The sequence below is a fragment of the Suricata suricatta genome, chromosome 3 (genome assembly GCF_006229205.1).
Source record: "Suricata suricatta isolate VVHF042 chromosome 3, meerkat_22Aug2017_6uvM2_HiC, whole genome shotgun sequence".
In the NCBI taxonomy this organism is placed as follows: Eukaryota; Metazoa; Chordata; class Mammalia; order Carnivora; family Herpestidae; genus Suricata; species Suricata suricatta.
The window spans coordinates 477,651-489,450 of record NC_043702.1 but is presented as its reverse complement, the minus strand read 5'-3'; the positions used below and the strand labels follow the sequence as shown (position 1 = coordinate 489,450).

General features: G+C 56.1%; 2 protein-coding genes across 2 annotated transcripts in view; one reads left to right on the top strand and one right to left on the bottom strand.

Annotated features, from left to right (window-relative positions):
- The window catches only part of ANO7 (anoctamin 7), a 26,715-nt gene extending 20,881 nt beyond the window's left edge, over window positions 1-5,834 (top strand). Inside the window, exons 21-24 of the mRNA XM_029936151.1 lie at window positions 3,396-3,532; window positions 3,924-4,043; window positions 4,458-4,709; window positions 5,727-5,834. Coding sequence (XP_029792011.1) covers window positions 3,396-3,532; window positions 3,924-4,043; window positions 4,458-4,709; window positions 5,727-5,834 — 617 coding nt within the window. The remainder of the gene's footprint in view (window positions 1-3,395; window positions 3,533-3,923; window positions 4,044-4,457; window positions 4,710-5,726) is intronic.
- HDLBP (high density lipoprotein binding protein) overlaps window positions 4,699-11,800 on the bottom strand; it is a 66,377-nt gene continuing 59,275 nt past the window's right edge. Inside the window, exons 22-28 of the mRNA XM_029933499.1 lie at window positions 11,383-11,487; window positions 11,132-11,266; window positions 10,084-10,227; window positions 7,819-8,004; window positions 7,242-7,358; window positions 6,910-7,038; window positions 4,699-6,795 (exon numbers count right to left, since the gene is read on the bottom strand). Coding sequence (XP_029789359.1) covers window positions 6,709-6,795; window positions 6,910-7,038; window positions 7,242-7,358; window positions 7,819-8,004; window positions 10,084-10,227; window positions 11,132-11,266; window positions 11,383-11,487 — 903 coding nt within the window. The 3' untranslated portion in view covers window positions 4,699-6,708. The remainder of the gene's footprint in view (window positions 6,796-6,909; window positions 7,039-7,241; window positions 7,359-7,818; window positions 8,005-10,083; window positions 10,228-11,131; window positions 11,267-11,382; window positions 11,488-11,800) is intronic.

The following is an 11,800-nucleotide window of genomic DNA, read 5'->3' as shown; positions in this document are numbered from 1 at the left end:
GGGAGGCGCCGGTGATTCTCATCGCCATTCCCTTTAGGCTCGTTTCTCTCAGTTTTGGCACTTTCATTTACAGAAAACTCTATTTCAACTACTTTATTATTTTTTTTAATGTCCATTATTTTTGAGAAAGAGCGTGAGTGAGCGGGGGAAGGGAAGAGAGAGGGAGACACAATCCGAAGCTGAGCTGTCAGCACAGAGCGTGTCGTGGGGCTCAAACTCTCCTCCTGACCCGAGCGGAAGTCTGACACTTCGACAACTGCACCACCCCAGTGTCCCTAGTCCAACTACTTTTTAAAAACGTAATGACACAAACATGTGCATAATACTCCGTGATGATTATCTTTTTCTTTTTTCTTTTTTTGTGATTTTCTTAAGCTCGGCTGTTTTGGTAGTTATTCTCTCATTTTCCAGATAGAACTTTTTTTTTCCTCCTCTTAAAGATCAATCTTCTGGGGCGCCTGGGTAGCTCAAGTCAGGCGTCTGACTTCGGCTCGGGTCGTGATCTCACGGTTTGTGAGTTCGAGCCCCACATCGGGCTTGTGCTCACAGCTCAGAGCCTGGAGCTGCTTTGGATTCGGTCTCCCTCCCTCTGTCACTGCCTCTCCACTGCTCACACTCTCATTCTCAAAAATAAACATTTAAAAAAAAATCAATCTTCTGGACTTGACATCATAGCTCATTTGCTTTCAGTCTTTTGTTTTAATAAATGAATTTATGTGTATGTTTACTTGAACCTACTCCTTAAAAGCCTCATTTCATTAATAATTACCTGTCCTTCACTTCTGAATGTCTCTTAAGTGCAGTTATGCTTTCCTTACTTGTCTATGAAATATTTAGAAGAGTTAAGTTCCCCAACGTGGAGGGTTTTTTTTTTTTTTTTTTGCTTTTCTACTTTAAAATAATCATTCTGGTTTAACTACTTGGAGGTCAGAGAACCTGAAAAGTCCGTATGATACAAACCTTTCACATTTCTGATTTTCCTTTATGATGTGCTCACTTGATTTTGTGTTTCAAGTGAACTTGAATCTTAAAATCTGTTTTAAAGTAAGGCTTCTTAATTTTGTTTGGATTTTTGTTCTTTTTTTCTGCCCCCCTCCATCAGACTCCGATACAGGTTAAGTTAAAATCTTTCCAGGAATATGGAATTATCCGTTTCTTCATGTATTTCCGTCACATCCTGCTTTGTGTCTTCTGAGGTTCTTAGTTGCATATGAGTTCCTATTTGTGATCTCTTCTTAGTGGATACTTTTTCTCATACATTTCTTTTTCCTTTTTATTCTTCTCCTGCTTTCTGGTGGACGAGTAGATTTTTTTCCCCTCTTTATGCTCACTTGGAACTGATGGTATTTATTTCTTTTATTTTAGAGGTTGCCCTGACATTTTCAGCATACATTCTTAACTCCATAAACTTTCCTAATGAAGACTGAGGGAATCCACTCGTCCCCTTTCCCTGGGCACGCTGAGGGTCTTCACGGGCTTTATTGCCTATTTAGCACCCACCACTCCATCTCATTATTGTTATGCAGTTTTAGTTTTAACATTAAAAAATAGAAACATTTCTAGTCATTGTGAATCGTATCTATGTGGTATATTTCAGTAGCTTCTGTGGCCACAGGAGTTTACGCTTCGCCTTCCCTCTGCATTCACTTTTATTCTTGCAGAAGTGCATCCTTGAATAGCATTTTCAGGAATGGTGTGTAGTGGCACACCCTTTTGTATGTTGTTTTTTATATCTGAAAATGTCTCTCTGTCCTTCCAATAGCAGGCGTGCAGTGCTCCGTGGAGCTCTCTTCCCTTGGCTCTTTGAGACTATTATTCCTCTCGTGACCTGATTTTTCTTGTAGGAAGCATTGGTAGCCTTGAAGGTTTTGCCTCATTTTTCTTGACTTGTGTAACTAATAGGTCTCTGTCATGGTGGAGTTTATTTAAAAGTTTCTCATCGAAACTCGGGTTATGTGTTTTTGATATAAAAGGTGATGTCTTTCTTTAGTTCTGGAAACCTCTCCATTTCATTTTTCAAATAAAGCTGCTCTATTTTTCTTTGCAGTCATTCTCAGCTTCCGAAACTGCTATGTTGGGGCACCTCTGTGTTCCCTACATGTCTAAAGAGCACTGATCGATTCTGTCATCTTTGGGCTCTCTGTATTGCATCCGGGTACTTCATAGACTCATGTCCAAGTCCCAGTCTTTCTTCGGTGGTGTCTAGTTAGGCCACTTGTAGTTTATTTCATGCATTGAGGCTTTTCCATCAGTAACTTTTTTTTAATATTCAAGAATTTTTTTTCTTTTTCTACAAAGTTGGCACTGATGTTGCTCTCCATGGAGTGCAGCGTGGCATGGCAGTTTATGTCACAAGACGGAATGTCACATCTACTCAGAAATACAGGAAGTTGTCAAAGGATGACAAATGGGAAAGAGCAAGCAAAACTTAACATCAGCGTATTCTAGCCGGGGAGAGCTGTGTTACACCCAGGTTTTCAATATCATCCCCAAAACCAGAAACCGCCAGGGAGACCAAGTCACGCACGCAAAAGCAAAGGGCTTTATTGTGGGTTTAGGCTGGCCGGGCCTCAGCTCAGGCGCACACTTTCCCGGCGCGGCGGATCCGTGCTGAGAGCCCCGAACAAAGGCGGGGTAGGGCCTCTCTGGGCTTGGGAAGGGGGAGGTACAGGAGATGGTGACACAGGTATAGTGAGCCAATCAGTATTATACAATATTATTGACAGCAGGTTTAACCATTCACGTTGCCTAGAGTCCAATGACATTTAGAGTGTTAACCAGTTAGAGTGGACCCAGGACCCTCACGTAGGGCGTAGCTTCTATCTCTAGGCCTGCCCTTATGAATGTTAAGGGTGTCAGCTGGCCTTTCCTAATTGGGTGTTCCAAGGGTGGTCCCTCCTGCCTTGGGCAACGTGTGCCCTTCCATTGTCTAATGATTAGAGTCAGTTTGATTCAGACCTGCGTCCTTACATTCCCCCCTCTGTCTTGTAACCGACCCAATCCTGGGTCAGCTGAGTTACCATTGTTCCCCTGAAGCCTGGCATAGCCCTCCTTGGTGTAAGGGGAATTTCGTACTCTGTAAAGGGCAGAAAGAAGAGCACAGCGGGCTGCTGGTCCCGGAAGGTCGTATTTTCAGTGTTAACTAGGTTGAGCTCACACACAGAGGCTGATTTACTGTATTCTCACATCCACTAGGCAACTGGGCATTTGCCTCTTTGGGGCCCAGTGTCGGCTGCAGAACGGGACAGTCCAGCCCATCTATCCCTTTGGAACCCAACAATTAAAGCCGAGGGCACTGTTAGTACCATTTGGGAACTTTTCCTCCTTCAGGCACTCTCCGGTGAGCCAGGCCCAGAGTTACACGCTCAGGGGAAGGAAATAGTGGAGAAGCTAAGAAAGGCACCGGCCGGCTCCCCACACCGAGTTCCGTGTCTCCTGCAGGTATCAGGCCTTCAGGGAAGATGATGGGCAGTATTCTCCGACGTACTGGAATCTTCTGGCCATCCGCCTGGCCTTCGTCATCGTGTTTGAGGTTAGCCAAGTTCCTGGTTCCCGTCGGCTCCCCCTGGCTCTCTCGGCCTTAGCAGGATGGCCACCCCCCTTCCCGAGGATGTTTTGCCTCATCCCACCATGTGGTGTGCATGTGCATGGGCGCGCGTGTGCATGTTGGCGGGGGTAGGGAGGCATGCAGCTGAGCTGCCACCTGGTCCCACGGCCACTCTTCTATGCACTGTCATCTCCCCGTCTTGCAAACTTTGTCCACCCCTGCCTGGCCTGCATCTCCCGGCTGTGTGGATGCTGAGCCACTCTGGGCACCGCTGAGGCTCCGCAGCCTGTGACACCTGGCCCCGTTAAGGCCACCGTAGGCGTGTTTTCCTGCGGGTGCGTGCCCTCCCACTGCTTGTACCGTGTTCTGCCCCCAGCACGTGGTGTTCTCCACCGGCCGGGCCCTTGACCTCCTGGTCCCCGACGTTCCTGAGTCCGTGGAGGTCAAGGTGAAGCGAGAGTATTACCTCGCCAAGCAGGCGCTGGCTGAGGACGAGGTGAGCCCTGCTGTCCCCCTGTTTCCCCTCCCCACGCCCACCAGTGGTGGCGGCGGCGGCATGGGTCTGGCCTGTGACAGGGTGGTCAGTCCAGCCCCTCTCCCGTACCCCTTCCCGGAGACAGGCCCTCTCTGGAACAAAGGGAGCACAGGACGACACCTCCCAGGGCTCGGAGAGGAGTCTGGGCCCCCAGCCCACACTGCCAGGAGCCAGCCGGGCCTCCCCAGCCCCTTCTCTCTGAGGTCGCAGGGGTCACCTGAAGCCAGCAGTCCCCACTGGAGGTGAGGGGCTCTGCGGCCTCGGGCCACAGCCCATCTCCTGCCCCTTCTTGGCTCAGAGCTGCTGTGCCCTCGGTGACCCCGGGCCTCTGCTCAAGAGCCCTACCCCCCAGATCCCGGTTGGGTCTCCCCCTAGGCCTGCCAACGGCTGGACTGCTCAGTGCCATCTCCCTCCCAGGGCAGGCGGCCCCCCACTAGAGACGCTGGCCCCCATCACCGCAGCTCAGGGCGTGCCCGGTCTCCCACGCCAGCAGGAACACTGCACTGGGGACCACTATCTATGGGTCTAGTTACCATGCAGAACCGTGCTGAAGACGCCCCTGGTTCCACCAAGAAACTGACAGGCCGCATGATAAAACGAGTTCTGGCACACGACATCTGGTTTTGGGTTTTATTTTAGAATTTATAAAATTCCAGTGTCATCCATATTCATAAGCCTTTACACATGTTTGCATATAATCTCCAGATTCCAAAATTAAGGCCAAGGGACGGATCATAGCTATGGAAACACATAATATGGAAGACATTCAACAAAGGAAATGGACACACACCCCGCCCCGCCCAGGGCCCCGGCAGACGAGGCCCGGGCAGGCTCACCAAACAATCTTGACTAACAACAACCAGAAACAGCACGTGAGATCCCAAACACGGTTTAGGGAAGGGGGGACATTTAGCAACATATGCAGATGTGCAAAAATTGTGAAACGTTCAAATTTACCTTTGAGGAAGGGTAGAGGTGTGGAAGGGTGCCGCAGAAAAGACGAGGGAAGAGAGGCTGGGCGGGCGCCGAGGGGGCTGGAGGGGCAGGCAGGGGGAGGCAAGACGGCCCACAGCAAAGGCCCCGAGCCTCGTGCAGGCAGAGGCTCGGAGGTGCTGCTCCTGGAGAAAGGCAGGCAGCTTCTCCCTTCCCTCCTCCGCCTCCTCACCGGGTCTGCTGCGGGGCCACCCAGGCCACCCGCGGGCGGAGAGCGCTCTGCTACCCCAAGCATCGCTCCCACGGACGGGCGCGCTGAGGCTGCCGGGGCAGCGGGACGTTTGCACGGGCAGCTGAAGGTCCGCTTGGGCCAAGCATTTCTCCGTCTACTCAGAATTTCAGAGTCTAGAGATCACCGAGCGGAGAAAGGACAGGGCGCGGGGCGGTGCAGGCTGTGTGCTGAACACAAGCCGGCCCCCGCGGACTCCAGGATCTCAGGGTGGGGTAACCTGACTAGGCCCGTCCTCGGCCCCACGCCACAGGCGCCTCTGTGCCGCCCCGGGCCACCTTTCCTCTCTGGAGCAGACCTTCAGGCCGAGGCCTGTGATCTGACACCCAGTCACCCACCGCGCACCTGAGAAAGCGCAGATCCTTCCTTACCAGCACCGGGTCCTCCAGCCCAGGCCAGGTGACTGCCTCCCTCTGCCCCAGGGCCGCAGCATCCGGGTGTGTCAGAAGACGGCCTGGCTGAGCCCCCGCACTGGTTTCTGGCCCCCAGGGCTGCAGCAGACACGCCGCTGCCAGAAACCAAGAGGCTGAGCCCCGGGGCAGCATCATCCTAAACATGAGGGCAGCCACGCTGGCTCTGAGGTAGAAAGGAGGCCACTGGGCACCTGGCATGGGGAGGGGCACAAAGGAGCAGCTGGTCTCCACAGCCCGTTCTGTGGGCCGCTCCTGTCCCCGTCCCTGCTTCTCTCAGGCCACACCAGGCCACCACAACAGCCACAGCGGGCCTGGACGGAGACACGTGGCCCTAGCTTTGGGGTTTGCTCACCACGCTTGAGGGCGGAGACACTTGGGTGCTTTCCGACCCCAACGTGTGTGAGGCCAAGACGGCCCGAGAACCCAGGGCCCCTGCCGCCTCTCCGGTCCCCTCGGGCTCCGCAGTGGTGCTCCCAGTGTGCTTGCTGGGTCCTCCTCCCCTTAGTGGTCTGGGCTACGTGGGGTTTTGGCAGCTGCAAGGTGGACTGCATTCTACCAAGGAGGGTCTGGCTAGCAGGCAGGGGGAGGAAAGGAGGTGGGAAAGGAAGAGGGCAAACATTTTGGCTTTTATAAAGTCAAGGAAATTTATTTCCTGAGGTCATGACACAGGAAGTAGACTCAGCCACAGCTGTGGAGCTCTCCCAGCGGAGGCCAGAGCCTGACGGACATGCTGGATGAGCCAGGACGCTTACAGGGAAATGTCCAATTACCTCGGTTAGTGTTCACGACAGTGGAGAGCCGTCCCAGAGCGAAGGTGTCAGGGAGCTGGCCCCGAGCGCACGCGGGGTGCTGGCGCGCCCGGCTTCACTGCGAGACCTCGGGGAGGGGGAAGCGTCAGCGACGTGTGGAGGCTCCAGCCGCCGGGTCAGACCGAGACAGACCGTGCACTGGGTCTGGGCCAGCAGCTGGAGAGGGTTCTGCTTTTTGATCATTATCGCTTGGGGCCCCACGGCAGGGTCTTGGGGGCCACCTGAGCCCCAAAGCTGGGAAATTCTTCTGAGCTGCTCATATCGGGAGCCTGTACGGGGAGAGGACACAGCCTCAGTACGGGGCCCCGTGGGGAGGGGGGGGCGCTTCCCAGAGAGAGGCACCGGCCCCCACCTCCAGCAGTGCGCTGGAGACCCTGTCTGACCTTCTCGCTGCTGCTGGCGGTCCAGGGAGCGTCCCGGACCACAAAGCCCTTGGACGGCGCCTTGGACTCCTCGTGGGCCGGTGGCTTCATGTACACCTGCAGTGCCTCACTGTCAACCACGTCAGCCAGCTGTGAGCACAGGGTGGGGCGTCAGTCTGCAGCGGGCACACGTGATGGCCGCGCCTGCCATGCTCGCTCAAGGGGCATCCTGCACCCGGCGTGCCTCTGGCAGCAAATGCATGTGGCCTCGCTGCCGCCCCAGGCCAGCTAGAAGCGCGGTGCCCCAGGCACAGGCCTGTTGTCCCCCCCGCCTGCCCCCCACAACGACTCACATATTCCTCCTCGAGGTTGAGAATGTGGTCGATGGCCTCCTCCACATTCTCTGGGAGCCCCGTCACAGTGACGCAGTTGGGGTCTGGGGCCCCACTCTGCGGGAAGCGGATGTCCACCTGGAAGGAGAGCACACATGGCCGCTGACGTGGCCGGGGACCCTCCTTCGGGGTCTCTGGACCAAAGGGTCACGGTTATGTGTGGCTGGGAATGGTGGACCTCTAGGGACGCTTTCCCAGATTAACCCTGTGTTCAGGAGGCAAAGGTCCTAGACATCAGAGGTCAGGAGCCACATGGCAGGACACACACAGAACCCCGATGCGCCGAGGGGACGCCGTCGCCGGCAGCCCAGTGCGGTCAACAATCCACAGCTGGGAGCCCCCCACGACCTCCCCAACTCAGGGACGGGCCCCCGAGCCCCCGAGGTCTCCCGTTCCGACCCCGAAGGCGGTTGGCAGCCGAGGCAGGGAGGCCCGAGGTCCCGGGCAGCCCCCCGCGGAGGGAGAAGTGTGCGCCCCACTGCGCCCACCGGGCTTCCAGGGCTCCACAGCGCCCTTCACGGGTGGGCGGGGGACCCACCTTGAACTCATCCATTATCTTTCGGATGGCTTTCCCGCGGGCGCCGATGATGCGGGCATGGACGCGGTGGTCCAGCGGGACGTCTTCCGACACCATCTGCTCCAGCTCACCCACGATCTTCAGTATGGCGTCCCGGGCGGCTTCTGTGTTCTTTTCATACCCGGTGATGGTGATTTGGTCCTGGGGCTAAGAAAGCAGAACGCAGTCAGAAGGGGGGGATGCCCCTAGGGTTTCTGAGCGGGAGCCTCAAGCCAGCAGGTACAGCTCTGTGAGGTGGCAAGAGGCAGACTTCACCTTCAGGGGAAATACTGACCCGCTCACAAGAGAAAGAAGGTGGAAAACAGGTCAACGACCTCCATTAACTCCTGGACATTCCCCTCCCTTCCCGGCCAGACACGTTTGGGACCAGGACACCTCCCACACAGACACTGCTGCAGGCGAGGACCACACAGGGCTCAGGGCAGGTCACCTCAGGCCCTGCATCTGGAGGCATCTCGTTGGAGACAGACCCACCTGGAGAGAAGGTGCCAGACACCGTGGCCAGCACTGCGCGGCCCCAGCCCAGGGGTCCCCTCCCACCGCACACGGACAGGTGACAGCACCACATGTGCACAGTGGGAGCAGAGCCAGCACACGACTCAAAGCGAAACAACAAAACAAAATCACACAGACGATATTCTTTAAGGTAAGGGAAAATATCACACCCACGGAAGAATGGAACAACAGAGGTACCTAGGGGCTCAGGTGGTTAAGTCTCGGACTTCGGCTCAGGTCATCATCTCACGTTCGTGGGTTCGAGCCCCAAATCGGGCTCTGTGCTGACAGCTCAGAGCCTAGAGCTGCTTCGGATTCTGTGTCTTCCTGTCTCTCTGACCCTCCCCCACTCATACTCTGTCTCTCTCTGTCTCAAAAATAAACATTAAAAAAAAAAACAAAAACTTAAAAGAATGGAACAAGACAAGACCAGAGAACAAAAAAACATGGAAACAGAACAGTGGGCGCTTAGAGATCTGCCCAGAAGAGAGGCCAGAAAGAGCCAGGAGACAGCAGAGCAGCAGCAGGCCCCGCCGAAGCAAAAGGAGGGGTGGGGGGCAGCGGGCCGCGCCCAGAAGCTGCCGGCAGAGTGCAGAACCCACCAGCAGTCACAAGCGCTGCGCCAAATGCAGACACAGGACCAAACGGACTGCAAATGGAAGCAGAATTCTCACAGGGAAAAGCTGCGCATCAAAATAATGTGGCTGCCCAACCTTACTTGGCTTGTGAAATATTAGCCTAAGTGGTCTGAACCCCAAATGATGACTAAAAAAGCGTAATAATTTACTTGGGAAAGTTGGAAGAAATAAAAGGTAGTGAAGGTGAGAAATTTAAAGCACCTGAATTCTCAGAATTAAACATCAAAAGTTAAAGTTAAAGGGGTGCCTGGCTGGCTTGGTTGGAAAAGCAGGCCACTCTCGACCTCAGGGTCATGAGTTCAAGCCTCACACTAGGCACAGAACTCACTTAGAACAAAAACCACAAATTAAAAATTAGAGTGAGAAAGGTCAGGAGCAAAAGAGGTTTGTTAGAAAGGAAGAGAAGGATGCACCCGGGGAAAGTCAGGACCAGGCAGGAGGTGCAGAGAGGCAGGGGCTCCAGGATAAGCCCCTACAGGCCTGCCTGCTTTTCTGCACTCAGGCTAAGTGTGCGGCTGACTTGGGCTGTGCAGAGAAGGCAGGCACAGAGCAGGCAGCCTGCCACAGCGCGTGGACGCAGAGCTGAAAAGGCCAGGGTCTGCAGACCTGTGTTAGGATTTGCTGACCAGAAGGTTCTAGCAAACCATTTCTGGGCGCCTGGCTGTGTGTCACTGCAGGAGATGCAGGCAGAGACCAAGGCTCCCACGGAGGGCAGTGCTGTGCTAGAAGGGGGCCCTGATGGGAATCGAGAGGAAGACGGGCAGGGGAGGGGGTCCTCTGGAGGGCCGCACCTGTGGGCTAAGTATGGGAAGGGCCCAGCCAGAGCCGCAGCCGGCCGACCAGGTGGGCGGGCGAGAAACGTGCCCAGCTCACGCGGCAGCGCTAGCGCCCCAAGACCGTGCCCAGCCGGCACAGACCAAGATGGGGCCCAAAGCCCAAAATCAGACCCTCAGAGAGCTGCCCCTCCGCAGGCCAGCCTCCCACCCCACGTGGGCTGCCCCACGCTCGCTGCTCCCGGGCAGGAGGAGGGTGGAGCGCCCACCCGCCCCAGAGCATGCCGGCACTGCGGTCCGTCCTGGGCAGTCGTTCTCACCTGGCTCCCATCATCCTTATCGGGAAACTGGATGTTCACGTCATGTTCCAGGCGGATTTGAGTGATCACTGTCCCTTTCCTACCAATAATTTTGGGATGGTATTTGGGGTCCACAGTGACACTCAGCTTAAAGCTCCTTAAAGCCTGCAGGTGAAACAAGGGTGGGGGTTCAGTCTTGACCTTCACACATGCAGCCAACATGCCAACCCCACTCTGTCCTCGACCCCAGAGGTATCCTCAGGGACTAAAACAACACGCTTTCCCGTTAGCCTCTGGGCCACCGCGCACCGCCAGCTCCAGAACTGACCCGTAGCCCAGTGCACACACCCCTCACGAGAGGACCGCTAGGTGGGACAAGGCCGGCTTCACACGCGGTGAGCTCGGAGCTGGCCCTCCACCTGGGTTAACGGGGGTGCAACAAGGCAGCCCAAACACGTACTGAGGCCTTTAAGGGCTGGGGCACAAAAGCAGGCCGAAGGAAAAGAGAGCACAGAAGTGCTTAAGAACAGCCAGCCTGGGACATCTACGGCCAGAGGCTAGACCATGGGAACCAGGCTCCAGGCATGGGAGGCCTGCGGGCCCTAGCCTGTCACCACTCCAGAAAGCCATCCTCCTCAGGGGGACATCCGCGCCCCACCGAATCCACAGCGGGGCCTCTGTGCTCAGGACACCCAGCCTTGCCGTGCACTCAGGAAGCCCTCCGGGCACCAGCTCTCCAGAGCAGGGAGATGGGGCCCCGACGGGCCCGCAGACGCCCACGTGGACCACACCACTCACGTCTGGGGGTCTTTACCGGCAACAGCTCCCAGGCCTCTCTGACCCTGCCTTTCCTGTCAGGCGGGGGCACCACAACACAGCAGGGTTACTTGGATAAAAAGGTGCTAATTAACGGGAAACCGACCTCTGCCACTGTTTCGTTAACGAGAAAAGCGTCATGCCCGTAAGGTTGCATCTGAGGGAAGGCTCCCAGAGAGGCGGGGCCACCTGTAGCCCCGCGGCGGAACTGCCTACAGCGCAGCTGGGGACCACGGCTCTGGGGGCCACCCACCCGGTCCTCCTGCTCGGCCTGCAGCTCCTTCACGCGCTCCAGCAGCCCAGCCTTGGCCCGGTCCAGATTCGCAGTGAGGCCGGTGATGGCGATGACGTCAGACTGCAGCTCCGGTGCCGGCACGTGGATGTTCACCTGTGTGGAGGCAGGGACAGAGCCAGTGTAGGTGGGGGTCCTGCACCTGGACCCGGCGGAGGAGCAGGGCTGAGCCACCTGGGTCCCCAGGGAGGGCAGGCTCCCAGCACTGGTACCTCAAACTCATCCATCATCTTTCGGATCCCGCTTCCCTTCTGGCCAATGATGTACCGGTGAAGGTCAAAGGGCACCTCCACCTCGATGGTGACGGGGACCAGCGCCTGCAGGGACATAGGGTCGGGCCTGAGAGCCGCCGGCAGGGAGCCAGTGATCCTGTGAGAACTACAGGGCGCTTCCCGGAAACTTCCGTGATGCTCTACCTCAACTGGGAACTTCACTAAGACTTTTAACTCAACAGAAAACGCAGGACAAGAACCCAGAATCCACTCTTCAAAGTGCGGCCCCAGTGCGAACTCTCCGGCCCTCACCCCAAGCCTGTCCTCTTAACCGTGGCAGGCTCCAACAGACACAAGACACACGCAGGAAAATCAGAGCGCCTGGTGGGGACCGGTGGGGCTCAGGCGCAGAAGCCGG